General features: G+C 46.3%; 1 protein-coding gene across 1 annotated transcript in view; it reads right to left on the bottom strand.

Moving 5' to 3' along the window:
• The window catches only part of dvl3b (dishevelled segment polarity protein 3b), a 74,146-nt gene extending 47,355 nt beyond the window's left edge, over nt 1–26,791 (bottom strand). Inside the window, exon 1 of the mRNA XM_084019954.1 lies at nt 26,476–26,791. Coding sequence (XP_083876080.1) covers nt 26,476–26,648 — 173 coding nt within the window. The 5' untranslated portion in view covers nt 26,649–26,791. The remainder of the gene's footprint in view (nt 1–26,475) is intronic.
• Between the last annotated feature and the right edge of the window lie 353 nt (nt 26,792–27,144).

Below are 27,144 nucleotides of genomic sequence, written 5' to 3'. Positions count from 1 at the left end.
GTTCGACTCGCCGCCTCGGGAACGCTCGCAAAAATGTGTTGTTTAAAGGAGAGCGCCTGTCAATCATCCTCTAGTGGCAGCCCACCAAGCGTGCAATACTGGGAAGCGGCGCGTCCACACGCGTTTAAAATCGCCCCTGTGGACACGTACCTTGAGACGAAAATGGAGCCCGCCGGTTTAAACGATGAAGCGGCTGCTGCTGCGGCAGCCGAAGTAAATCTGGTCGAGGAGGAAGAGCACCTCGTTCCCAAAAGAAATGCGTCATCGATCGTTTGGCAACATTTTGGGTTCAGCGAGGACGATGTCGATCAGAAAAATGTGAAATGTTGCACAAGTCATTGTTTACTTTTCCAGTGGCAAATGTGAAATTTATTTTGTTTACAAGGGATGCAACTTGTTTCTCCCGTTATAGAGAACCTGATTACTTGACAACTCCATATTTTGAATTTGTTTATAGAGACTGTATTTTTAATACTTTGTTATTTTATACTACCAAATAAATAATATAAATCTTAACTACAGTGTAGTTTTACAGTCCTTTAAAGTGGCATTTTTTTTAGGCGCGGGGGGGGGGGGGGGGGTTACTTATCGTTCATTTATCGTTATCGAGGTGAGTTCCTCAATATATCGTGATATTGATTTGAGGTCATATCGCCCAGCCCTAGTGGAAACCTGCCTTTGAGGTCTTGGTGATGTGTGCACACTGCGCGCCGGTCAGCCGAACTGCCACTGTAATTCGTCTTACGCCAAGAGTAGACCAGGTTGGAGCTGGCGAGCTTTCGGCGCAGTCTCGGCGAGGCTTTTTGTGACGAAACTTCCGCTGTGCCAAGCTGAATCTGTGACGCCTCCCCCTGCTGTGCTGCCACACCCATCTTGGCGCAGGCGATCCACCAAACAGCCAAACTGACCGTGCGCAAGGCTGCGGCTGGTCGAAACTTGAATTACGCCGTCTCCGCAACCCTGCGCCACCCTGCGCTGCGCCACGAAACTAGGGCCCATAGTCTTTATATTTTGAGGTTACACACTGCTGCCTTACATGTTGAGGAAACAGAGGTGCAGAGAACAAAAGGCAATTCATGTGTATTACTGCCTTCTGCAGAGAAGAAATGCTGGAAAACAAGTCATTGGGTCGTCTCCTTTCATGCCCTATCCACATCTGTTACACTGGTGCCGTGACCTATTGGATCTTCAGACCAGCTTGATTGTCGTTGCCCTGGATGCTGTGCTGCCATCCTGATCTACGGTTAAAGGCTGTTGTGTGGTTTACAAAAGACTGTGGATTAGTGCATAGTGCTTTGGACTGTTTTCCCCCAGTGAGTCCACACCTTAAACTAAACATTTTTTTATTACCCTGTGTAGAACAGGGTAATAACTTTGTAAAAACTTTGTTTCTGTATAAATGTACACAACGGGAGTACATTTAATAGTTGAAAGCAGATGCTAAAATAACAATGGAGTGCTTGGCTAAGTGAGATTGCTGACAGTAGGGCTGTAGGACGCTCAACGTTTATGTCTGATGATTGTACAGATACAGGTTTAGGTCAGAGCCCAGGTAGTATTCCTGTTAGTGGGTCCACAAGGGAAGGCCCCCACACTTCGACTGGCTGGCTGTGATATTAATGCCATTCACCATCTCACAGATATGGTAGGGCAGTTAGGTGTTCAAATTGGTGAACCTATTGTTGCAAAGTTGATGTCAGCTTGTGTTGTGAACATGACTAGTGATCACCAGACTGCTTCAACTACCCAGAACACACACTGTGATGTTAACAGACATGACCCCCCATGTGTGACAGTCTTTCACAAATGTTTGTAGAAACAGTCTGCATGCCTAGGTGCTTGTTTTTATACTCCTGTGGCCATGGAAGTGATTGGAACACCTGATTTCAATTATTTGGATCGGTGAGTGAATACTTTTGGCAAAGTGTATGTTGAGTGCTTCTGACCAAAATGCCTTCCGGTCGTCCAGTGGCCAAAAGAAAAACTCCCTGGTGAGTGACATTGCCCTGTCTTCAGGGCAATGTCGACTTCACATGCAGTCCGAGGGCCTGCGCTGTTGAAATGTTGCAGTACCTACCTCAGTTCGTCTGACCTGGACAGGATGCCTTCCCTGTCTACACCGAAAAGTACCTCCGTGATAAGCAGTTGGAGGATAGGACTCTCTCTCGTGTTCTGTCCTATGTTGAGAGACGTCGGAGGCCTTCTCGGAGAGAAAGATTTAAAGAGTCTGTGTGCAAACTTCCCTGCTCTGCCGTGTTTGTGACGTCACCGTCATAGTACTGAGCGCCGCCGAAACGACCCGAACAGTTCCGAGCGTCAACTGAACAGCGCAGCGGCAGCTACATTACCTGTCGCGTGCTGCGCACATCCTCGGTAGTTGTGACGGTGTCGTTCGGAGCCAGGTCGGGACTATCAGTGTCGTCGCTTTTTGCGTGGATGCAGAGGAACCACAACTCGACACTTCCTGTATGTTCATTTGTGGAATAAAGAGGGATAACAACACACTGGAGTAGCTGCAGTTCTTCTCACCGAGAACTAAGACCAGCATACATAAACAATTCATAAAGTCTGCCTCAAGATACCTGAAGCACTGGGATAGGCTCGCTGTGGGCAATGGTGTGTTGTACAGGATTACAAGGGACCAGAAAACCGAGGCAAAGCATTTCCAGTATGTTGTTCCTGACTCACTCAAGGCTGAAGTTCTGCAGGGAGCTCACGATGGAGCCAGACATCAAGCTCAGTAGAGGTTTTTCTGGCCAAACATGACATGAGAGACTATGGGCGCACTCCCACTACACCAACCGTACCGTGCCTTGGCACGATTGAGCCTAAATCCTCTTGTTCAGATGTTTCATATGGATTAAACTCAGTTTGCTACATGTTTGTTAAGCAGCTTTTAAACCACCCTCCCCCCTCATTCATGGTGTCTTTTTATTCAACACTAACTGAACTAAAACTCTCATTTGATCTATTTAACAAAATATTAAGCGGCCAGGAACCCAGAGGGAAAATTTAAAAAAACTTAAAATATTAGGTGATATACATCCAATTAGAGATGGATCGCGTCATTTTCAAAATATCGGAATCGGCAAAAAAATATCGCGACATATTTCTTTATCAAATATAATATATATATATATATATATATGTGGTTGCACCGAGGAAAACTTGTCGCACGACAGTGACGTGGGCCTAAAACAGCAGATCTGCAAGCTCACAAAGAGGCAACGAATAAGTGACGTTCGTGTAACTTTAATTTAAGAGGAGGGGATGAAGCGTGGCTAATAGCAGAAAGCTAACAACAAGAAGCAGTGCGCGCAGACGAACAGGGACGATGTCCGAAGTTTGGAAACATTTTAAACTTGAAGGCGAAGGTAGCCCAACAGCCAGATGTAATGTCTGCAAGGCGGACATTCCGCGTGGAGGAACGAACAGGTCGTCATTCAACACAACAAACCTTATTCGCCACCTGAAGAGCAAACATAAAGAGACATACAGTCAGTAAGTCGCAGCAACAGAGGCAACGGCTGCACTGAGACAACCGACGCTTAAAGAGACTTTTAAAAAGAAGGAAAAGCTGTCGGCGAACAGTGAAAGGGCCAAAACCATAACAGCCGCGATAGCTGAATTCATCGCGTTGGATGACCAGCCGCTCTCTGTGATAGCGAACGTGGGGTTTCGCCGGCTCATGGAGATCTTGGAGCCACGTTATGTGTTGCCTTCTCGTCACCATTTTACAAAGAAAGCTCTGCCTGCTACTCAGAAAAGGCTACGCGACCACATGCAAGACAAGTGAAAAGACGTACCTGCCTTTGGATTTACCACAGATATATGGAGTTCTTCTGTGTGTCCAATGTCACTCCTTAGCTTCACCGCACAGTGGATCGACCCCATTTTCAATTTACAACGTGTGACCTTGCACACTCAGGATTTCAGAGGGTCTCACACGGCAGACGGATTGGAGAGGCGATCGAGGGGATGCTTAACAGTTGGGGGATAGATAAGTCAAGGGTCCATGTGATTGTGCGGGACAACGCGCGGAATATGAAGAAAGCCATGGCTGATATGGAGGTAAAGAGTGTGGGCTGTCTCGCACACACACTCCAGCTTGCAGTGCACGAGGGTCTACTGTCTCAGCGCAGCGTCGTGGACACTCTGGCCACCGCGAGAAAGATTATTGGCCATTTCAAACATTCCCCGTTGGCCTACTCCCGTCTGGAAGATATCCAGCGTGAGCTGAAGATGGACGTCAAGCGTCTACAGCAGGATGTGCAAGTGAGATGGAACAGCAGCCTCTATATGTTGCAGAGCATCCTGGAGCAAAAGCGGGCACTGTTGGTTTATGCAGGTTCCTATAACCTCCCAGCCACACTGACAGCCGCCCAGTGGACCCTGATGGAGAAGACAGCTGAGGTGTTGGTTCCATTTGAAGAACTCACAAAAGATGTGAGCATGGCCACTGCATCTGCAGCTGATGTCATCCCGGCAATAACAGGTTATTTTGTATTTATTATAATTATTAGTTGCACTCGCTGAACATTTTTATTTTAATATAATTAATTATTTTACTTAAACCATCCATTCATTTCATTCATTCAAACAGCCCTCAGACGTCTGCTGTCTCAGGAGAACACCACTGACCAGGGGGTCAAAACAATGAAGAGCACGCTCCTGAACGCAGTGGAGACCCGCTTTGCTGTTATAGAGGAGGAGCCACTGTACAGCATCGCCACTCTGGTGGATCCAAGATACAAAGACAGGCAAGTACTGTAAACGACTGTACTACTGAATGCAATAATTCATTATTCAAGAAGACAATTCCTATTAGGTTAAATGTAGGTCTGTTGTGGTGTTAATGGTTATATTTTTGTTATAGATGTAAGGAAATTTGTCTGACTGTTGTGGTAATTGTTACATTTATCTATTTTTAGATACATCACCCAGTCTGACAACCTGAGCATTGCCAAGGATAAGCTCATCCAGGAGGTAACGAAGATGGAGGAGAGAGCAGCCACTGCTAGTGAAGAACCAGAGGCAGCAGTAGCAGAGCCTACGAGCAAGAAGAAACGCCAAGAAGGAAGCAGCAGCCTGGGCAGCATCTTGGACCAGATCTTGGAGGAGAATCCACTAGAGGCCCGGTCTGTGAGTACATCAGCTGAAGTCCAGGTACAGACCTATCTCTTGGAGCAAACCAGCAATAGGAAAAGCAATCCTCTGCAATACTGGAAACAGAATGCTTCAAGGTTCCCCCCACTGGCTGATGTTGCAGCCAAGTTTCTCTGTGCCCCCTGCACCTCAGTGGACAGTGAGAGACTCTTTAGTGCTGTTTCCAATGTCCTTGATGAAAAAAGGAACCGGCTCTCAGCTGACGGAGTAGAGATGCTGATTTTCCTAAAGAAAAATCTCCACTTTATTTTGCCTGAATATGAGGTTGAGAGTGAGAGTGAGAATGGAGACGAATAGTAACTAAGAAGAGTTAGAAACCGTCCCTTGATTTAAAAAAGTGCCTTGCGATTTTATATCCCATGTTTACTTCTCATGTTTGAACTGTGAAATTTATATTTGTTCATGTTGCATTAAGCTGCTGCACTAAGGCTAAGCCAAACTTTTTTATTCCTATTGTTTGTGATTGTGAGTTTTTGACTGAATGTCATTCAACTTTTAAACCTAGTAAGAAGGTAAACTACCTCTTTTGAAGATTTATTTTTGTTATTGCACTATTCTGCACTGTGTTTTAGTTTGCATGTTTATTGTTTATATATTTTATGGCACAGTGCTGATAAGCTTTATTGTTTTGATCCAAAGCAGTGAAAAGATGCCCATGTTGGACAATAAAAAAAAAGTTGGGACAATTTAATTGAGTATTATTCTTTTTTTTTTCTTAATGCATTGCCAAAATGTATATGATCGGGAAATATTATCGGGAATGATCGGAATTGTATCGGGAGAAAAAAACAGTGATCGGATCTGGAAATATCGGGATCGGCAGATACTCAAACTCAAACGATCGGGATCGGATCGGGAGCAAAAAAACGTGATCGGGACAACCCTACATCCAATATATAATTATAGAACACTTAAAAAATCTAAAATATATTTTTTTACATTTCTAAACACAAATGCAGCTGAGAAATTAAAGAAATTATTTTATATTATGTGATGGGAACTTTTCATTTAGTAGTTCATTATAGTATAATTAGTAGTTTGAGTAGTTTTAACTCATACTATTCCAAGTGTCATGAGGTTACCTGTATTCTGCACTTATGTCATGTCATGTGTTACATGAGTTGTGAAATGCATCTTGTGACACCAGCACAGCTGGCAAGTCAATATGGGTCTATGGACACTGATGAGTGGTTCAAACACCACATTCTGGACAAAGTTCTCCGTCTACACAAACAACGGAACAATGCTTCTCTGATGACACATCACAAACAACTGTACAAAAAGCCCTTCTCAAGACTGAAGAATTGGTCAGACTCTTAAGGAGTCTGCCCCTATCTGGCCAGATAGTTTGCTCTGAAGCTGTATGTCGGTGATGCGGTCCGCTTGGACACCCTGTTTGCGAGGGCTTTGACTTATTAGACTTTGTCTGTTTACAGTCTGTCTGTAGCGACTGCTAGCCTGTTTTGGACTCTTTATAGAATAAATTACTAAAAGCGCTGTTAGGAGTTGTATTCTTATTTCTCATCAGGTGATCATAAACTGATTTCCACCACAAACTTGGCGACGAGGATGGGATTGGACGTGTAATCTGGACTCCGTCGGATGGACAGGAGGCCGTATTCCTCCCCAAGGGGTGAGAAGCTGCCCTCCAGTGGAGCCCCGATTGCCGATCCAATCCAGTTGAAAGGACAACAGAAAACGCGGTGAGAAATTTTAAATTGTCTAAAACAGCCTACAGAGTCAGAGCGAAAGAATGTTGAATACGTATTTCTCACAACCATTGAGAGTTGTTGACAGACGTGTCATAGTTAAACCTTTGTTAGTATACGCCGGTGAATCCTGGTAATTCATTGACGTGCACAGCGGGTAATAATGAGACAGATAACTAGGGATGGGAACCGTTGTTGTAAGGGGAGACAAGCGCGAAGAATGAAACGGGGAGCCGTGGTTGCAGCGTTGTCTTGGCCTTATAGATTTCAGACCGGTTGCTTCAAGGGATCCCATTATAGCGCTAGCGGTAAAGTGTTGAAAACCGCAGGAACGAGAACAGTACTGTAAAGAACAGCAGAGCTCTTGGAGGTACATGAACAGCACGGATTTGTATTACTGATACCAGTGGATAGAAAACGCTGCGCTGTCCCAGGTTCCTCCTTCACTATGGGCCACTCATAAATATGATGTGGGACTCATGAAAGGCGCCGCACTATTGATAGTGCACCCCAAATTTTATTATAGGTCGTGCCTTAAACAATACCCACTCAAACAAGAAGCCATCAATGGTATAAAAATTATATTGGAACCTTTATTAAAATTAGGCATTATTGTTCCATGTGTGTGCACACCAATTTTCCTAGTCAGTAGTGCTACTTAAAATTTTAGACACAAGGCTAGCCTGAAAAAAACTCCAAATTGTAAAAGAAGTAATCTATTTGGGACATGTGATCACAAGAGGGGCAAATTCCTCCCTCCCAAATGTATTGCAGCAATTCAATCCATGCTGAAAACAATTGATGACGTCATACTGTAGGTAGTGGATCCCAAAATGACTTGGAAAGAGGTAAAACTCTTAGCGCGCATGACAAACTGACTTGGACTCTTGAAGCTTAAAAGTTTTGACGACTTAAACTTTGACTTCTTTATCTCAGGCCCCGACTTTTGGCCTGTCTAGACTAGACATATCGTTCACTCAGTTGATAGACCAGAAGGACTGTTACATGACATCAGTTTTGTGCCAACTGCACAGAAAGGAGAGTGAAAATATGCTGCGATCGTACCGTTTATAAATAACTTTGCTTTGCGGTGTAAGTAATAATCAATTAAGACAGTTGAAGGTTCAACTGAGGAAAATGGAGATAACTTGTGCAGCTCAATACACAACTCTGTCCAAGAGAAAGCAGAGAAAGATTGTGCCATTCAGAGCAGACTGGGGGGCATTTGGGATGTGGAAATGTGAGTCAGAGAAGAGAAAAGAGACAGAAAGAGAAGCATGTGATACATAGTGGATGCAGGAGCAGTCATTACACTGCACCTCGCACGTAAACGTAGGGATAGACAGAGATGTTGAGAAAGTATGGTATGAAGTACAGAAAGAACCAGAAAAGTTGTTTGAAGCATTTCTATTGGACAGATGAATGTTCTGCTGTGTCAGTGACTCCTCCCCTCTTGTAAAAAGAGAAAGACGAACACGGCACCGCAGGCTGTGTGATGTATTCAATGAGTGTCGGAACTACGATTAGCTTAAATTTGCCGTGCATCATATACGTGTTGCTGTGTACAACGACGGCCTTGTACGAGCAACTACCGGATTTTTATCTGCCTCGGATCGACGTTCTCAGCTAAACTCAGCTTGTCTAGTAACGCATCTTAAAAACGTTGACGTAAATAAACACAAGGTACGGCGCAGGCATCTCCCCCTCCCACCTCCACTGAAATGTGATGCCGTCGGCATAGGTTTCTGATGTTTTTAATTTTGCAGAACTTGTTGTAAGGACAAATGCGGTTCAACCGTTTGCATAAATTAAATGGGTTTAGCCACATACACCAAAACCCTACTCAGACGTAACACTTGCTGTTTCCCATATTTTGCATGCTCAGCTTCCTCCCACAGTCCAAAGACATGGATGGGGATAGGTTCATTGATGACTCTAAATGTCCCGTAGGTGTGAATGTGAGTGTGAATGGTTGTGTGTCTCTACATGTCAGCCCTGTGATAGACTGGCGACCTGTCCAAGTGTACCCTTCGCCCAATATCAGCCTGGATCGACTCCAGCCCGCCATGATCCTGAATCCAGGATAAGTGGTAGACGATGGATTGATGGAGAAAACATCTCATCAATCTGCTAAAAGATGGCTTGGATATCATACAACGTTGTTGGAAATGGCCTTCATGCACAGGTGAAAGCTGCACTTCCATCACCACCTAGTGCATTCCAGCATCACCTGAAGACTGGGTGATCATCAAAAATCACAAGAGAAAACCCTGGAAGCAAAGACACTACACGGATCCCTTCCAAGTTCTCCTGACCACAAAGGTGCATTCAATGCAAACACATTCCAAGTCCGAAGGGAGATCCTCTCACTGGTCAGACTAAGAGGCAAGGATGAAATAACACCTTCCTCCACCAGTAGCATGCCAAGCTCCAACAAGTGACAGCTGTGTCACCACCGACAGTGAGTAGTCAATCGCATCACCACAACCTAACACCCCGGTGCGAGGGGAGGAGTGCAGATTGGGTCCTGCCCGCACTCCGAGCTTCAATACACGTCAAGAAGGTGTGACAGTTGTGGTGACGTAGGAGACGTTCTCTGTCCAACAATGAAGCCATGGCACCCTTTCAGGTTGCATGGTTGGAGTTTGAGAGAAGAAGCATGTGTGTTACTATCACTAACTAGTAATGGCACTTTTCCTCATCTGTGAATTACAGCACGCAACTCCTCCAACATTGCAGAGCCTTTGGAAAAGTCCTCCACAACAACAAAATCATCCACAAAGATGGTGACGACGATGATGTGTTCCCAGAGCTGCCTCAGAGTGGAGAATATCTTGTCAATGGCAGACAAAGGAACACAGGCAAAGACAAACAGGAGGAGAGATACTGTGAGTACAGAAATCAATCGCACGACCAGGAGGTATGGTTTTGACATGGAGGAGGAGACCAGCAGTAAGAAGGAGCCTCCGCAGGTCAAGTCTTCCTGGTCGGAGTCAATGAACCAGCTGATAGGGAAACTAGACCACCTTAATCTAGACATAGAGGGGGCTCTGAGTGCAAACTCCTCCCCCTCCGACACACCCTGGACCCTAGGATGCTTTTTCAAAGTCCACGTTACAACAAGCCCTGAATGAGCGAGTTCTCCAAAGACCAGACAGAGGGAATCATTGTCTCCCTGAAGCTCACTGAGGGAACTGGATGAAGACGTTCACAAGCGGGAAGCTGTGTGCTTGCAGGAGCCTGGACACTCATTCTCAGCAGAGCACCCGTGGAACCAAGTCCACAGGTTCATGAAGCAAAGGGTCTGTGCCCTATTCTCAATCTGGACTCCAGTCCTCTACTCACTATCCTCGCAACTGTTCTTGATTTCGGGCTGAAAGTCCTGGATCTCCTACGCATGGTGAAGCACAAACCGAGCTCCATCACCTTCTTACACTACAAACCGTCCCTCCGGATCTGGTGGACATTCATTTATCAATAAGAGTTCAGATGATGGAGAGTCTTCACTGAAGGAGCCCACAGAAAAGGAGAAGATGAATGTAGAGGATGAGAAGACTTCTGCAAACAAAGCTAAGGATGACAAAGATGAGGATTGTTTGTAAGGAATGAAATCATGTGTCTTCTATGAGTTAGAAGGACAGCAAAAGCTCTCAAGGACTAAGAGTTATTATGATGTGATGTTTTAAATCACTGTGAGTTTCCATCATTGATGTCTCGCTCTTAAAGTCTTTGTGTACTAAATGAAGTTGTATGCTTAGCTGTTCAACTGTCTTTTGTGTTTGTCAGAGAATGACAAAAAGGGAGAAATGTGATGGGAATTTTCATTTAGTAGTTCATTATAGTATAATTAGTAGTTTGAGTAGTTTTAACTCATACTATTCCAAGTGTCATGAGGTTACCTGTATTCTGCACTTATGTCATGTCATGTGTTACATGAGTTGTGAAATGCATCTTGTGACACCAGCACAGCTAGCAAGTCAATATGGATCTATGGACACTGATGAGTGGTTCAAACACCACATTCTGGACAAAGTTCTCCGTCTACACAAACAACGGAACAATGCTTCTCTGATGACACATCACAAACAACTGTATAAAAAGCCCTTCTCAAGACTGAAGAATTGGTCAGACTCTTAAGGAGTCTGCCCCTATCTGGCCAGATAGTTTGCTCTGAAGCTGTATGTCGGTGATGCGGTCCGCTTGGACACCCTGTTTGCGAGGGCTTTGACTTATTAGACTTTGTCTGTTTACAGTCTGTCTGTAGTGACTGCTAGCCTGTTTTGGACTCTTTATAGAATAAATTCCTAAAAGCGCTGTTAGGAGTTGTATTCTTATTTCTCATCAGGTGATCATAAACTGATTTCCACCACATATTACATTTATCTGTAAACAGTTACCAGCCTCAGTCGACACCAAGGAAAAGCCACCAAAAGAAAAATAAATGAAAGCTGCAAGCAGAGATGAATTGGCCCTCATCCTTTGTTGGACGTTTGAGTGTCCTAGATGATTTGATTGGCTTCACACGCTCTAACGCCACACCCCCGATTTCTCACGCTGAAGTTTCCATCCAGCAACAAAACAAATCTAATCTGTTATCTGTTATCTAGGGCAAAGAGCATCAGGATTTTCTCCAACTTAATAAGTGATTGTCACCGTACCTAAGCTGAAAGAAAACAAAAAACACGTAGCCAAGAGTCTCTACTGTGTTTTAGTGTAGTTAACGGCACACCGCTTTATCCAGCGTCTCTCCTCTCTGTCTGTTACACACACACACACACACACACACACACACACACACGCACACACACACACAGATCGATAGTCATGTCGAAGATGTGACTTTTCTCTGGGTGTTGTCAACGTAAGAATGAGCAGTGTTGGGACCTAACCGTTAGGATTACACAATGCGGCCTACAAAGCCTACACAATGCGGCCAGACAATGGGACAAGGGAGATAAAAAACTACAAACCACCATTTTAGTGTCACCTCCACCTGGTCGCGAGATCTGACGTCACAACTGGTGCCCCATTGGCTGGCAACTGCATGGGACTCCAGGGGGTCCCCCGGACCAGCCGTGAGCTATAAATCCCGCGGCCACCAGAAAAACTTTCTCTCTCCAAAGTAACTTGCGTTACGCCAGGAGGTGAAGATTACGTCTGCAGCGTTTCCCTTTGTCCTAGGCCGCAGTCTTTCCCCAAACTCGCTGGACGAGCAACAGACTGTTTTACCCCTCTTTTTCTCTACTCGTTTTATTTTTCTTTTGTTTATCATTTTGGATCCCGAGGAGACCACCGCGACAGCGCGACTCTCCCGTTCCCCGCGGTAAGAAGAAAAACTTTCTTCGTCCCAGCTGCCAGCAGAACGGATAACTCGACCCGTCTTTTTCTGAAATCAGCTGACTAAATCGCCTAAATTCATCGTTGCCTGCAGAAGGAAGAATTACTAACAGTTTTCTTCAACCAATTGGATCCGGCGCTGAACGAGCGCCCCACGAACTACCGTCCGTTGCCGGCGTCAAGGAACGCCATCGCCGCACGGGACGAAACCCTCACATCGACGCATCTCACATCGACAAAAGTAGAGGCTATTTGTCTGGGCAGAAGCAGAGATTCGATAGTGTAGGACATGCTTGTAATTCTTGTTAATGTGTTTTAAGTTCTGATCGCGGACCGCCGAGTCCGTTTGTTCATGTGCTGCTGTATGTGAATGCTGATCGTGTACCCACGCAGCTGGGTTGATTTCTGTAACAGTGTTTCCGACTAACCTCCGCCATATTTGTGAGCTCAGAAAGCCTCTACTATCAGTTAAAAGTCTCGCGGAATAAACGCCAGTTCATTCACGCGAGCCCGTGTGATAGCGGCACGGCTTCTGGGCCTCAGAATATCGCTCGCGCATTTTCTCTCTCTTTGTTTGTGTCCCGCTAACACACACACACATACACGCCGCACACACGTGTCCTAAGCCAGCTGTTCCCGGCGGACGCTAGGGACATAGCTACATCTGGTGGCTACATACGGCTATCTCTCTCTCTCTCTCTCTCTCGCTACTCCATCGGACGCCAGTGGCTCCGCCCCTGAACGCTGCGAGGAATAGTTCCATCTGGTGGCCGCCCATAGCCATCTCTCCCTCTCTCTCTCTCTCTCTCTCTCTCGACACGCACGCACGCACACACACGCACACACACGCACACGCACGCACACACATACGCACACACACACTCCACGTGTGTCTCTCCCTTTGTTTAAGCTTAGCTTTGTGTGTTAGGTAGTTAGGTAATAAGGCTTTGTTAATTGCAGTGTTATTGATTGTGATCATTATTACTGATTTTAATAAATCTTATTATGTTATAACTAGCGGTCTCTTGTGCTTGTTGTGTATATGTCACTGGATAACAGCAGGTTGTGAAGGCTAGTGCTTGAATTTCACGCCCTTCTTAATTGTTAGATTGTTTTATGCTTCCATGCCAATGATCACGATGATTGGCATGTGAGTATAAAACCTTTATATTGAGACTGAATACAGTTTTAGGTTATCTTTTCCCTGATCCCAGGGTGGTGCCCCGTTTATTCATGATTATATCATGATAATATATTAAATATAATTATTAATACCGATAATCATATTGATATTGATAGTTAACTGTTGATAACCAAATCTGCTCCTGCTACAACCCCAACATAATTGGTGCCCCGTGTGAGGCCTTCTTAAACCAGCTTTATCCAGAGATGTATGCACAATAACCTGAGAGGTATAGTAATAATAATAATAGTAAATATTATTATTATGAATATGATTGTTTAGAAATCGATTTTCAAGGATCGATTTGTTTGTTCCCCATTACTATTTGCCAAGCAAGTACAGTTGAGGGTATGCATGTTGTGATTAGCCATTTATTGTTTAACAACAATACTAACAAACACAGGGTTAGGGATACTAAGACGCGTTATAACACTGTTGTCACTCACCAGAGGTGCTAGAGACACCTCACTAACAGTCCACAGACTGTAGAAGTGTATTAACATTTCCATTGTAAGTCACAGGTCGACGCCGCTCACCTGTGCACCCACATCAGCATAACAACATACATTCTTTTTCGCTGTTAAAACCAAACAAGTGAAGCCACCGGGTTCTGCCTTTTACTAGAGGTAAAATGAGCAACTACGGCCCGAAAGAACAAGGAGCTGAGACTCCCCAGGTATCAGTCGACGCAGACCTGCAGGATGCAGTCGCTGGTCTCCTCCACCTGTCCCTTGAGGTCAGGGAAAACCTTGAGCACTACGATGTAGTGGCATGCAATGATCAACTGCAGGAGCTTGTTGATTATGTTAATCACCCGGCAGGGAAACCACAACGCACAATCGCTGACGTGGTGGGTCGAATCTTCCTCCTGTCTCAGCGCAGAGCACAACTGCAGAAAGCTGAGGATGAGGAGTTAATCAATCGACTGGGTCATGCGACCACCTCCCTGCGACAGGAAGTGGCCGAACTGAAGGTGGAGAGGGAGGAAGCCCTCCGCAGGCCATGCAGGGAGGAGGAGAGAGAACTCCAGCGTGAGGAAACTCAGGCTGCCCAGGTAGGTACACCCCCAGACACGGATATGCCTGACCTGTCGGACCTTGAAACCGCGCCCCCCACGGACGCACACCGTCCCATGCGCAGGGAGAAAAGAGTCGGATATTGATGGCTATCTCAAAGAGATAGGCCACTGTCTGCGTGACCTACCCCATGCCTCCTCACGCGAGAAGCTCAAGCTAATCTGGAAGACCACTACCAGACATGTCCACAGTTTCATAGAAACACTCGCACCCAGAAACCGGGACCGATACTCCAGACTTTGTGAAGCACTCAAGGAGGAGTATAGCCGGTACAGGGACCCCGCCTCCGCCACGCTCGGCGCCCTCGCTGTTCTACACAGGAAGCAGGAACCACCCAGGGAGTACTATAGGCGCTTCAGGGCCGCCTATGCTCAGGGCCGTAACTCCCCAGGAGTGGAGGAAGAGCCTGCCTTCAAGGCCCTCTTCCTGCATAACCTACACGAAAGTGTGCGCTACGATGTCACCATGCACTGCAGGACATACCGACTCACCATGCAAGAGGTTCGTAATTTCGCACAGATGTCATGGGAAACCCGGATGCGACCCACAAGGTCACCCGGGGAGGACGCCAGAGTCCTGGGGATCCAAACCGCGGAACACACAGGCCTAGGGCTGGAGGGAGATGAAGTGCCTCAGCCAAGGGTAAGTCCCAGACCAGTACAACAGACACACCGGGAACCTAACCAGCAACGATGGCGACAGAACCAAGGGGGTGAGCGGAACGCACGCTCCTGGAATCACACAAAACCCAGGAACGAAAATAACCCCAGGAATAAGGTCCAGTTTGAACGCAAACAAGAGGGTAAGTATAATTCCGGGACGACAAACTCCCGAATGAAAGAAAAGGATATGGACGACCTGGTCGACAAGCTGACAAAAGCGATAGGGTTGCGGCTCAACCCGGCCCAATGGTCACAGCCGGCACCAAGCTCCCCACAAAAGCCCGGCAGGAACCCGGACACGAAGCCTCCGCCTACATGACTAGGCCGGGCCGTTCCCACTTCCACCGCCAAGGTTTGCTTGGTAGGATGGGCGGGGGAACCAAAATCAGACTCGGCAACCAAGGCCATCGACCCGTCGCAACCCCCTTTCTTGACTTTCCTAGGAGATCTTGTTCGCAAAGGCCACGCTAGACGCATTTATACCTCGGTGGTGGTAGGGGGGTGTGTCAACATTCTCGCCCTACTCGACTCAGGCTCTGAGATCAGTCTAATGTGCCAACGCACCTTTGCGGAGGTGACCCAAACCATGCTCTCCCTAGGTAAACCAATTCAAATTGAGCCCTGCCACGTTAGCATCACCAGCTACACGCAGGACAGGTCACCCATCACAGAACATGCGTGGGTGGACCTCACGTTTCAGGGAGTCACTCTTGTGCACCCCATCCACATTTGTGCCATTGACACCGAACCACTTCTCATTGGTCAGGATCTCCTGGACCGGCTGGCACCGCTTATCGACTGCCATCAGGGGCGCATCTGGGCTCAGGTCGGGACGCCAAAAACGCTCCACCCCTCAGGTGGCCTGATGGCCTCCGACGAACGAGTCGCTGTCATCCAAGAGTCCAGAGACCCTCTACCAATGCGGATGCCTTTTCCAGAGCCTAATCCTGGCTCTGCTCGAAATGCACCGCTTGCGAGCCCACAACTCCAAGCCGGCGACTTGAGTGCTTTCCGACACCACGGATCCTTCCTGTGTCCGCTGGAGAACCGAAACCCAGCACTTTACAGCCCTCATCTGGTTGGCGGTGTGCATCTCAATGACACCCATGTCCCAGAAGCGATCCTGGGGCTTTGGTCAGAGAAGACAGCCGTCAGTCAAGATCTGTACCACCATCTGTGCCAGCATCAACCTCTCCCAGTTTTCGCGCCTCTCAACCACCACCTCCTTTCTGCAGAATCACCGCAGATTCACCTTAAGGTGGTGGGAGTGTGTGCCCTCTCGATCCGTATTGGGAAGAAACAGGTTGACCATTTCATAAGCGTAGTGCCCAAACTACATCCACCATTCCTTTTAGGTGCTGATATTCTGGTCAGACTTGGCACCAAACTGGACACGGTCAATTAGATTCTTTGGTCCCAGGCTAATGCTAAGAGCGAGCCCCTGCCCATTGAACTTGAACACCTGACATCAGGCCAAACCATCCCAGAGGCATGTCAGGTTGCCAGCGAAGTTGACATGATGGTCCCTGCCAGGACCGCAGGTGTCCCCATCCGGCTCGCCATCCTTAAGGGACAGAAGATGCCTGGCTCCCAAGCATTCTTCCAGCCCTTACCCCATTTCTGGGAACTTAACCTTACCGTCTGCGGCACACCCCTGCTTGAGTTGAACAATCGTTCGACCTACATCCTGGTCGAAAACTTAGACGATGTCCTTTTCACATTCCCAACCGCAATGATCACCATGGCCCGTCGTGAAACCCTTCACGGTGAAGCCATTTGTGGCACAGCATTGGGGAAAGGGGGTGATCTGGTCGTCTACGCATTAACGACTCAATCGCCCGAAGCGACCTCAGGTGAGACACACCAACCACCTGAGGAACCCTATTTGGGCTTTGAGTCTGAGATAACCCAACAGCTTGCCAAAGCAGATGCCCTCACTACCGAGGACCAGAGAGACGCGCTACGGAAGTTGTTCCACGACTTCCAGCCGATCTTCTCCCGAGACTCGCAGGACTGTGGGGAGACCCAACTTCACACGGTCCGCATCCCCACTGATCCGAATGCACCACCGACCTTCGTACGCCAGTACAGGATCCCGTTAGCCGCATACGAGTCTATCCTAGACATCCTGGACAAATTGCTGGAGAAGCAAATCATCCGGGAATGCAACTCAACATATAATTCTCCAATCTGGCCGGTCTTGAAACCCACTGGGAAATGGCGTCTCACCATCGACTACCGGCCACTGAACAAACAGGTTCCTCTCTCCCGCTGGCCCATGATTCACCTGGATCAGGAGCTAGCTAAAGTCAAGAGAGCCCGCTTCTTCTCAACGGTAGACATCGCTAATGGTTTCTGGACAATGAAAGTTGATCCAACAGACCAATATAAGCTTGCCTTCTCCTTTGGCAACCGCCAGTATACCTGGAATTGCTGCCCTTTTGGGTATTCTAACTCCCCCGCCGAGTTCAACATTTTACTCCACAAGGCGATGAGTGGCGCGGCTGCACGCGGTAACCTCATCTATGTGGACGACATCCTCATGAGGAGTCGAACCTTCAAGATCGTCGGTAAGCTATGTGGAAGAAAACTCTTCAGGTCCAATTCTGTAGCTGGTTCAAATGATTTAATCACTGACAGTGGAGAAAAGAAATTCACAGTGTGTCTATGAAGATCCAGTCTGTCGAATGGCTTGGCCGAGTTGGATTTATACAGAACATGCCAGAGAACAAAAGGGAAGGCGTCATGAGTGGATTTGCATTGAATCAACACATGTCTCTCTGCAGAGGAAGAGACATCTGTTGATATCTACAAGGTGTGACTGTTCTCGGGAGAGCTAGACGATGTCACTACAGGGGTCACTCATCGGGCCTTGATCAATGTATTTGAGACAGAGACCATTCAGGAAGAGGGAAAGATCAAGGAGTCTTTTCATCAAGACGGCAAGGGTTAACACAATGGAAAACAGCTCAGCAGGACATTTGATGTTTAGAGAGAAAGGAACATTATACCAAAACCAAATAAGAAATGTAAGGTAACACAATTTCTTCTACAGCTATCACCAGTGGCTTACCGCATCAGGGTCTCACAACCAAGGCACCCAGCCACACACAAGTGGGTTCATGCGAATCAGATCAAGCCCTACAAACCTGTCACACCTCTTAGAGATCGCAGTTGCCGCACCCGAAAGGGGGAGGCAGTCTCCCTCTCACCCAGGAGAAGACTCACCATGGCCACAGCAGGGTAACCGCATGCACTAACACCTAAACATCAAACCCTTCTCACAGTGACAACAACTGCAGAAGTTAGGCAACACCCCCTCAGGGAATCGTAGCCACTGTCAACTTACACTCCAGCCTGCTCAATAACACCTTACATGCCTTAGATGCCTGGTCACGAAAATCCTCCAATCCGCTATTACAACTGTGTTGCAACCTTCATAAGTGCGTTTGGTTTATGGTCTTGGCAATGCAATCCCGATCTCAGTAGAGCCCAGGAACCTGGGCATAAGATTCATCCTCAATCTATCTATCATAGGGAAACAGGATACGCATAGGCTAAAGCCATACTAAATGTTAGGTTCTGGAGAGATACCACACACATCCCACAGGCTAACTCCAACCTCCACCCGGAGTAAGCCTAGCGACCACTAACCCCTTTTCCTTTTCCTCGCTTTCCTTCCGTCTTCGTTCTGTTTTTCATAATAGGAATGGGTCCTGTTTGAAATTTCCCGAATGAAATGATAATGCTGATGTTTGTATAAATTGTGCCTTAGTGATGTTTAATATAGGTTAGATAGTTAGAAGTCTCTGCCCAGACTTTGCCTCAATCTCTGTCCAGACAATGCCTCCATCAAGTTATGGACTTTAACCTGAATGACTGTTTAACCTCTTTTCCATGGAATATACAGACTGTTTGGACTTCCACGTGTTTCAAGGAATACATGGACGGTTCTGAAGGTTGCGTCCCACACCTCAACCTTCAGACCAAAAGGGGGACTGTTGGGACCTAACCGTTAGGACTACACAATGCGGCCTACAAAGCCTACACAATGCGGCCAGACAATGGGACAAGGGAGATAAAAAACTACAAACCACCATTTTAGTGTCACCTCCACCTGGTCGCGAGATCTGACGTCACAACTGGTGCCCCATTGGCTGGCAACTGCATGGGACTCCAGGGGGTCCCCCGGACCAGCCGTGAGCTATAAATCCCGCGGCCACCAGAAAAACTTTCTCTCTCCAAAGTAACTTGCGTTACGCCAGGAGGTGAAGATTACGTCTGCAGCGTTTCCCTTTGTCCTAGGCCGCAGTCTTTCCCCAAACTCGCTGGACGAGCAACAGACTGTTTTACCCCTCTTTTTCTCTACTCGTTTTATTTTTCTTTTGTTTATCATTTTGGATCCCGAGGAGACCACCGCGACAGCGCGACTCTCCCGTTCCCCGCGGTAAGAAGAAAAACTTTCTTCGTCCCAGCTGCCAGCAGAACGGATAACTCGACCCGTCTTTGTCTGAAATCAGCTGACTAAATCGCCTAAATTCATCGTTCCCTGCAGAAGGAAGAATTACTAACGGTTTTCTTCAACCAATTGGATCCGGCGCTGAACGAGCACCCCACGAACTACCGTCCGTTGCCGGCGTCAAGGAACGCCATCGCCGCACGGGACGAAACCCTCACATCGACGCATCTCACATCGACAAAAGTAGAGGCTATTTGTCTGGGCAGAAGCAGAGATTCGATAGTGTAGGACATGCTTGTAATTCTTGTTAATGTGTTTTAAGTTCTGATCGCGGACCGCCGAGTCCGTTTGTTCATGTGCTGCTGTATGTGAATGCTGATCGTGTACCCACGCAGCTGGGTTGATTTCTGTAACAGTGTTTCCGACTAACCTCCGCCATATTCGTGAGCTCAGAAAGCCTCTACTATCAGTTAAAAGACCGGTCTCGCGGAATAAACGCCAGTTCATTCACGCAGCCCGTGTGATAGCGGCACGGCTTCTGGGCCTCAGAATATCGCTCGCGCATTTTCTCTCTCTTTGTTTGTGTCCCACTAACACACACACACATACACGCCGCACACACGTGTCCTAAGCCAGCTGTTCCCGGCGGACGCTAGGGACATAGCTACATCTGGTGGCTACATACGGCTATCTCTCTCTCTCTCTCTCTCTCTCTCGCTACTCCATCGGACGCCAGTGGCTCCGCCCCTGAACGCTGCAAGGAATAGTTCCATCTGGTGGCCGCCCATAGCCATCTCTCCCTCTCTCTCTCTCTCTCTCTCGACACGCACGCACGCACACGCACGCACACACACGCACATGCACACGCACGCACACACATACGCACACACACACTCCACGTGTGTCTCTCCCTTTGTTTAAGCTTAGCTTTGTGTGTTAGGTAGTTAGGTAAATAAGGCTTTGTTAATTGCAGTGTTATTGATTGTGATCATTATTACTGATTTTAATAAATCTTATTATGTTATAACTAGCGGTCTCTTGTGCTTGTTGTGTATATGTCACTGGATAACAGCAGGTTGTGAAGGCTAGTGCTTGAATTTCACGCCCTTCTTAATTGTTAGATTGTTTTATGCTTCCATGCCAATGATCACGATGATTGGCATGTGAGTATAAAACCTTTATATTGAGACTGAATACAGTTTTAGGTTATCTTTTCCCTGATCCCAGGGTGGTGCCCCGTTTATTCATGATTATATCATGATAATATATGAAATATAATTATTAATACCGATAATCATATTGATATTGATAGTTAACTGTTGATAACCAAATCTGCTCCTGCTACAACCCCAACAGCAGCTACAAACAGAATCTCATATCAGAAACGTTCAGAAATGAACTGATTAACAGCTGGAAGTGAAACTTAAATAGCAGTGAGTGGATCCACAGATGCGCTGACTTTAGACGCGGTGAAAGTCGGGGGGGTCCAAAGATGTTATTCGAAAAAGTGGGTGGTATATTGTCACTTCTCCATTAATGATTGCACATACATTTACATATTTTATGCACGTGTCTCAAGGAATGAATGACAAGGAATTAGAACTTCTAGAATGTTTCTTCTATACAATTCATTCATATCATATTTTAATGTATTTCATTTTTAGTCATCAACCACATAATTAGACATTTGATAGAAAGAATGCTCTTAAATTTTGAAACACAGAATTAAGAAAAAATACAACAGAAATCACAGAACTTGGGAAAATAAAAACAGAATCTGGAAGAAATGAAGACGGATTTCATAGTTCATATTTATCTAGCTGTTGAGTTTAGCTTGACAAACGCCACCTTGATGGATTAGTAAAGCTTTCAGAGGCAGCGAGGGGGTGGAGCTTGGATGTGCTGTATAGTCTACTCTTTGGTGGTAACCTACTGTCTATGGTCAGAATGAGAGAGAAATCATCACGAGCACAAAGCTCTTAAGTTCTTTGAGCTGGGAAGAGAAGCGAGAAACAAGAAATCTTTACATTTTAAATAGGGCCAGGACTTTAACAAAAAAAATGTACGCATTTTAATCGCACTTATTTTTGCACCGCGGAACGTTTCTCACTGGATGAGTTTCAGGCGGACCGATTACGCCTGGTTCACACCGGCCACGGAAGCGCCGCGAATAGGCAAGTAGCGGAGCCCGCTTTCGATTAATTAATTACAAAGCCTCTAATTAATTAGATAAATTTTTTTAATCGAGTCCCGGCCCTAATTTTAAAATAACATTACATAGCTTTTGTTTTTTATTTTTATTTAAATGTTTCTTGCAACATGTTGCACATCTGTTTAGTATTTAATTACTTTATTTTTTATACAGAATCCCAAAGTAAACGTATACAAAATGAGCCACACTGTGTCTTATATCTTACCAGTGTTGCCAGGTGAGAAATGTAGGATTATCGTACCAGAGACATAAAATTATCGTATTTTGAGGGAAATTATCGTACACCCGTCATAACCAAAATAACAAGTCTATTGATGCGCTGTAGTCACTCTAGTGTTGAATAGCGTCTAACATGTTCACTCATTTTCAGTGCTTCTTCTTCCAGACTGGCTCTGCTTCTTCTTAATTTTTTTTTTTTTTTTTTTCTCACTCATGGGGCGGGCGCAGCGGACTATTCAGCCAATCATGGCCGTTGTTCTGAGGCAAACGCATACACGTCACTCGTAGCTCACATTTAGAAAAGCACGATTGGCTGGAATTTCCAGCCAATCGTGAAACAGATGCCTTCAGATTCACAAAAAAACTCAGACAGACAGTTGCGACAGGCTGATTACAACCACACATTCACGGAATGGTGAAATTAACGTATTTCTGGTCTTTTTTGGGATTATTGATCGTACATCGTACAGAGGGCAAAATTATCGTACAAATACGATAATTATCGTACACCTGGCAACACTGTATCTTACTGTTGGGTTAATAGGTTCTATTTGTACACTCTGAGTTAGGCTAATACATTGAGAACCACTGATAAACGGTATTAAAACATGTTTTTTGCTCTATGGTTATGTGAAAGAGGGCCAAAGACCTATCATCCACAGCCAAGCCAGGCAGAATCTCCTGCAAGCAGCCCAGAGATGGGAAATGGAGGTTGACCTCGGCAGGAAACTCAACTTCCCAGAGGCGGTACTGTCCACCACTCTAAGACCTGACATCATCTTGTGGTCCCCAGAGGGGAAGAAGATCATCCTGGTGGAGTTGGCGGTGCTGTGGGAGGAGGGCTGTCAGGAAGCTGCAGAGAGAAAAAAAGGCAAATACCAGCAACTTGTCCAAGACTGCCAGGAATCGGTGTGGAATATATTAACAAAGGTTGGTCTGAGAGGCCACTTGAGGAAAGCAGCTGTTCGTAGGCTGGGAGAAGCATCTGAAAGAGCCTCCTATTGGCTCTGGCACAAGAGAGAGAACGTTCCAAAGAGGAGGTGGAGCAGTCTGTTGAGGAGACATTCAGTGACCCTTCAAGAGGCAACGCCCTAGAAGGAAATCATGGGCTTACTAAGATCGACCCACCTACCACATCCCTCAGCACAGAGTGTCCATCATGTAGAGAAGTTCAAGAGGTAGTCAAGCATGCAAGGATGTAAACAGCCATTAGGGCATTCATGGATGATCTTACCGTGATAACACCAACTGGCAAGATGGGTCCTGGCAGAACTGGATCGTATGGCCACCTGGGCAAAGATGGTCTTCAAGCCCAAGAAATCAAGGAGCCTGGTGATCCAAAAGGGGAAAACAACTGGAAGATTCAAGCTACTTGTTCAGGGGTAGTGATCCCTAACATCCAGGGAAACCCAATAAAATGCCTTGGAAAGTGGTATGGTGATTCCCTGTCAGACAAGAACAGCATCTCCAACACCGGAAAACAAGTTGAAGAGTGGATAAAGCAGACTGACAAGTCTGGCCTGCCTGGGAAATTCAAGTGCTGGATCTACCAACACGGTCTGCTCCCGAGACTTTTGTGGCTTCTCACCGTAGATGAGGTGCCCATATCGGCTGTTGAAGAAATGGAGAGGAAGTTCAACAAGCACCTTCGTAGATGGTTGGGAATACCCCCGAGTTTTACATCCCTGGGCTCTACATAAGGGCGGGCCAACTCCAGCTTCCCCTGTCATCAGTGGTGGAGGAATTCAAAGTCGCCAAGTGCAGACTGTCCCTGACATATATGGACTCTCAAGACCAACTCACCAGGGAAGCAGGAGTAAGAACAAGATCTGGCTGCAAGTGGGCCACCAACACAGCAATTAACCAGGCAGAATGTACTCTTAGGACCAAAGACATAATTGGAAACCCTTGCACCGGAAGACAGGGTCTAGGAACAGCACATTTCCAGCAGTGGTCAAAGTCCACCCCTAGGGAAAAGAGAACCATGATCCAGGGGCAAGTCCGAAACCTTGAGGAAGAAGGGAGAAGAGCAAAATCCATCGAACTCGCAACCCAAAGCGCCTGGACGAGGTGGAACCTCCCCAAGAGAACCATCACATGGAGTGAACTGTGGCGGCTGGAGCACTTCCGGATATCCTTTCTACTCCGGGCAGTGTATGACACCTTGCCGACCCCAGTCAATTTGCACAGGTGGGGGATAAGGGATGACCAGATGTGCAGGTTGTGTGGTGGCAAAGGAACAATGGCGCACATTCTGTCAGGGTGCAAGACGGCATTGACTCAGGGGAGATGCAGGTGGCGCCATGACAAGGTGTTGGTAGAGCTCGCAGACATCCTGGTACAAGCGAGAAGGAAAAAGCAACCAGCCAAAGCAAAACCACTGCTGAGCACCATCGCCTTTGTGAAAGAGGCCAAAGACCTATCATCCACAGCTAAGCCAGGCAGAATCTCCTGCCCAGAGATGGGAAATGGAGGTTGACCTCGGCAGGAAACTCAACTTCCCAGAGGTACTGTCCACCACCAAGATCCGACATCATCATGTGGTCCCCAGAGGGGAAGAAGATCATCCTGGTGGAGTTGACGGTGCCGTGGGAGGAGGGCTCTCAGGAAGCTGCAGAGAGAAAAAAAAGGCAAATACCAGGGGTGGATAACATGGCTGATGACAGTGGAAGTTGGATGTTGAGGATTCCCAGCTCAATCGGTGTGGAATATATGAACAAAGGTTGGTCTGAAAGGCCACTTGAGGAAAGAAGCTGTTCGTAGGCTGGGGGAAGCGTCTGAAAGAGCCTCCTGTTGGCTCTGGCACAAGAGAGAGGACACAAGCTAGAAGCCTGGAGGAGAGGGGCAGTGACCTGGCCAGTCACTGCTGACCCGCCAACTGGAGGGTGTTGTGGATAAGGGTTGAAACACCCGGTGAAGGTTGGGGACCACCAGATGACCTCTCTTCTAGGCCAAGGCTTCACCCATTAGAAATGGGTGTTTTATTAGCATCACAGATGTATTATACAACTTCTTCCGTATGTCCGTAAAATGAAAATGAATGCAAAAAATTCAACATGGCTGACTTCCTGTCGGTGAAAGGACTTTGTGATTGTCTTCAGGTCTGAAGTCAGTTTACGTAAATTTTGCAGCTTCACAACAACCTAAAAAAAAAATCTCTACAAAATATTGAACCCAGACCAGGACCAGGAGCTTACTGTCAGATCATCGGTTCCATGAACCCTGAACTCTGAGTAGACAAAGTTGACTGAGATGAGATTTCGGTTCCAGAACAGCTGTTCTGAATCAACTCTGAGTCATCAATCATCAATGGAGCTCCGATACTAGGAGTCACCATGGCAACTGGGGAGAAAACAAGGTCCTACTATTTCACGCCATTAGAGACAGTTGGTCTGGGCAGCAACTGCTGCCCGAGTCAATGTTTTAGCCTGAATGAAATAGAAAAGTTAATAATATTCTCTTTTCAGCTCCGCAGTGTAGCAGAGTGATGTAATGCTTAGCAATGCTGTCTAATGCGTAGGTGACCGGCGTTACACTCCTGTTGTGCACGACTGAAATCTCGGTTCAATTTCATGGGCGCAAAAAGAACGTGGCTGCAGCTGAAAATTAAGTTTATGATTATTGTGCAAACAGGAAGCCTAGGGAATATGAAATTGACAAATGTAGTTATTGTAAGTCGCTTTGGACAAAATTGTCTGCTAAATGCCCTAAATGTTAATGTAAATATCATTTCAATTATATTTCACATATCAAACAAAGTAAATATCAGTGGCTATTTCAACTTGTAGTAGCTTTAACCCTCAACAGAATGTTGCTTCAACATGCATAGATGTCCTTAAATATCCTGTTTAGAAGATTAACATTTGACTTCCATTCAGGTATTCGAAACTGCCCATAAGGCTGGAGAATAATTTTCAGATATGTGATGGATTGTGAGTAACAATGGTAGCCTTTGATTAAGTAGTCAACAAGGAAAGGACCCCCCATTTTTCGACAGCTGGTTCAGAATCAGTAAAAGGGAGGAGACAGACTCTCAGGGTTTGTCAAAGTAAACCTGCCAGCAAGTCGGTCAGGTTCACAGAGAAGGTTACCATGGTAACTAACTGTCTTAAAGTTTAAGTTCACAAGTGCACTCATATTTTCAATGACATTAATTCTAATCAAAATAATTTCCACTTTTTCAAAAAATGTATGCAGCACTCACACTGCACTTCTTCAGAAAGTTCATTTGTAGTTCTGCCATATCAAACATACATACAAAATACATTTAAAATAGGATTTATTGTGTACTTGTGTTTTAAAAGCTATCATTATTGATATTCGGGAGCATAATAATAATAGTGACAAATAATAATAATAATAATAATAATAATAATAATAATAATAATAATAATAATAATAGTGACGTAACGTTTCAGCATAATCCTGATCAATATCGATCACGTGACTCACCCGAAGTCGTCGTCCACGGACTTGAAGAAGAATTTGACGTTGGGTTTGTTGAGGACCTGCTTAAAGTCCGCCAATGTCACGCGCTGCGCGGGCACGCTGATCCGGATCAGATAGGGGGTCTCCTGGTCCTCCAGGTGGTAGATGACCCGGGTCTCCGCCATGCTGTCCCCCATCGAGCCGGGAACGGCCCGGCACGGCAGGGAGCACCGCACTGGCCTGGAAACGGACACACCTGTCTGTCTACCTGTCCACCTGTCTATGTGTCCACCTCTCTGTCTGCCTGTCTGTCTGTGCCGCAGGTCTCCGGTCTGTTCTGGTCCAGATGTGTCGGTCCAGCTGCTGCAGGTCTTTGATGCTCTCAGTCTCCTCCGGAAGCCACCCCACCGTAATCATGAAACAATTAGATTAACCACTTCCGTTTGGCATCTTCAAAATAAAAGCCGACATGTTCCCGATCTCCGTCCTCCTCATACCGGATCCCATCGAGTTTATCGTCCTCGATCTGCCTGCAGCAATCAGTCCGTGTCAGTGTCTTATATCCGGATACACATTTCATATCAGGATCTATTTAAAACAACCTCTTTCTTTGGTTTAACCTGTTTTTACTTGAGTCCAGTTTTAAATTATAATTATAACATATTGTCTTATATGTAGGACTTTGGATAGGAA

This window comes from Eutrigla gurnardus (assembly GCF_963514095.1).
Source record: "Eutrigla gurnardus genome assembly, chromosome: 10".
NCBI lineage: Eukaryota > Metazoa > Chordata > Actinopteri > Perciformes > Triglidae > Eutrigla > Eutrigla gurnardus.
Note: the sequence above shows the minus strand (reverse complement) of the source record. Positions and strands in the feature narration are given on the sequence as shown.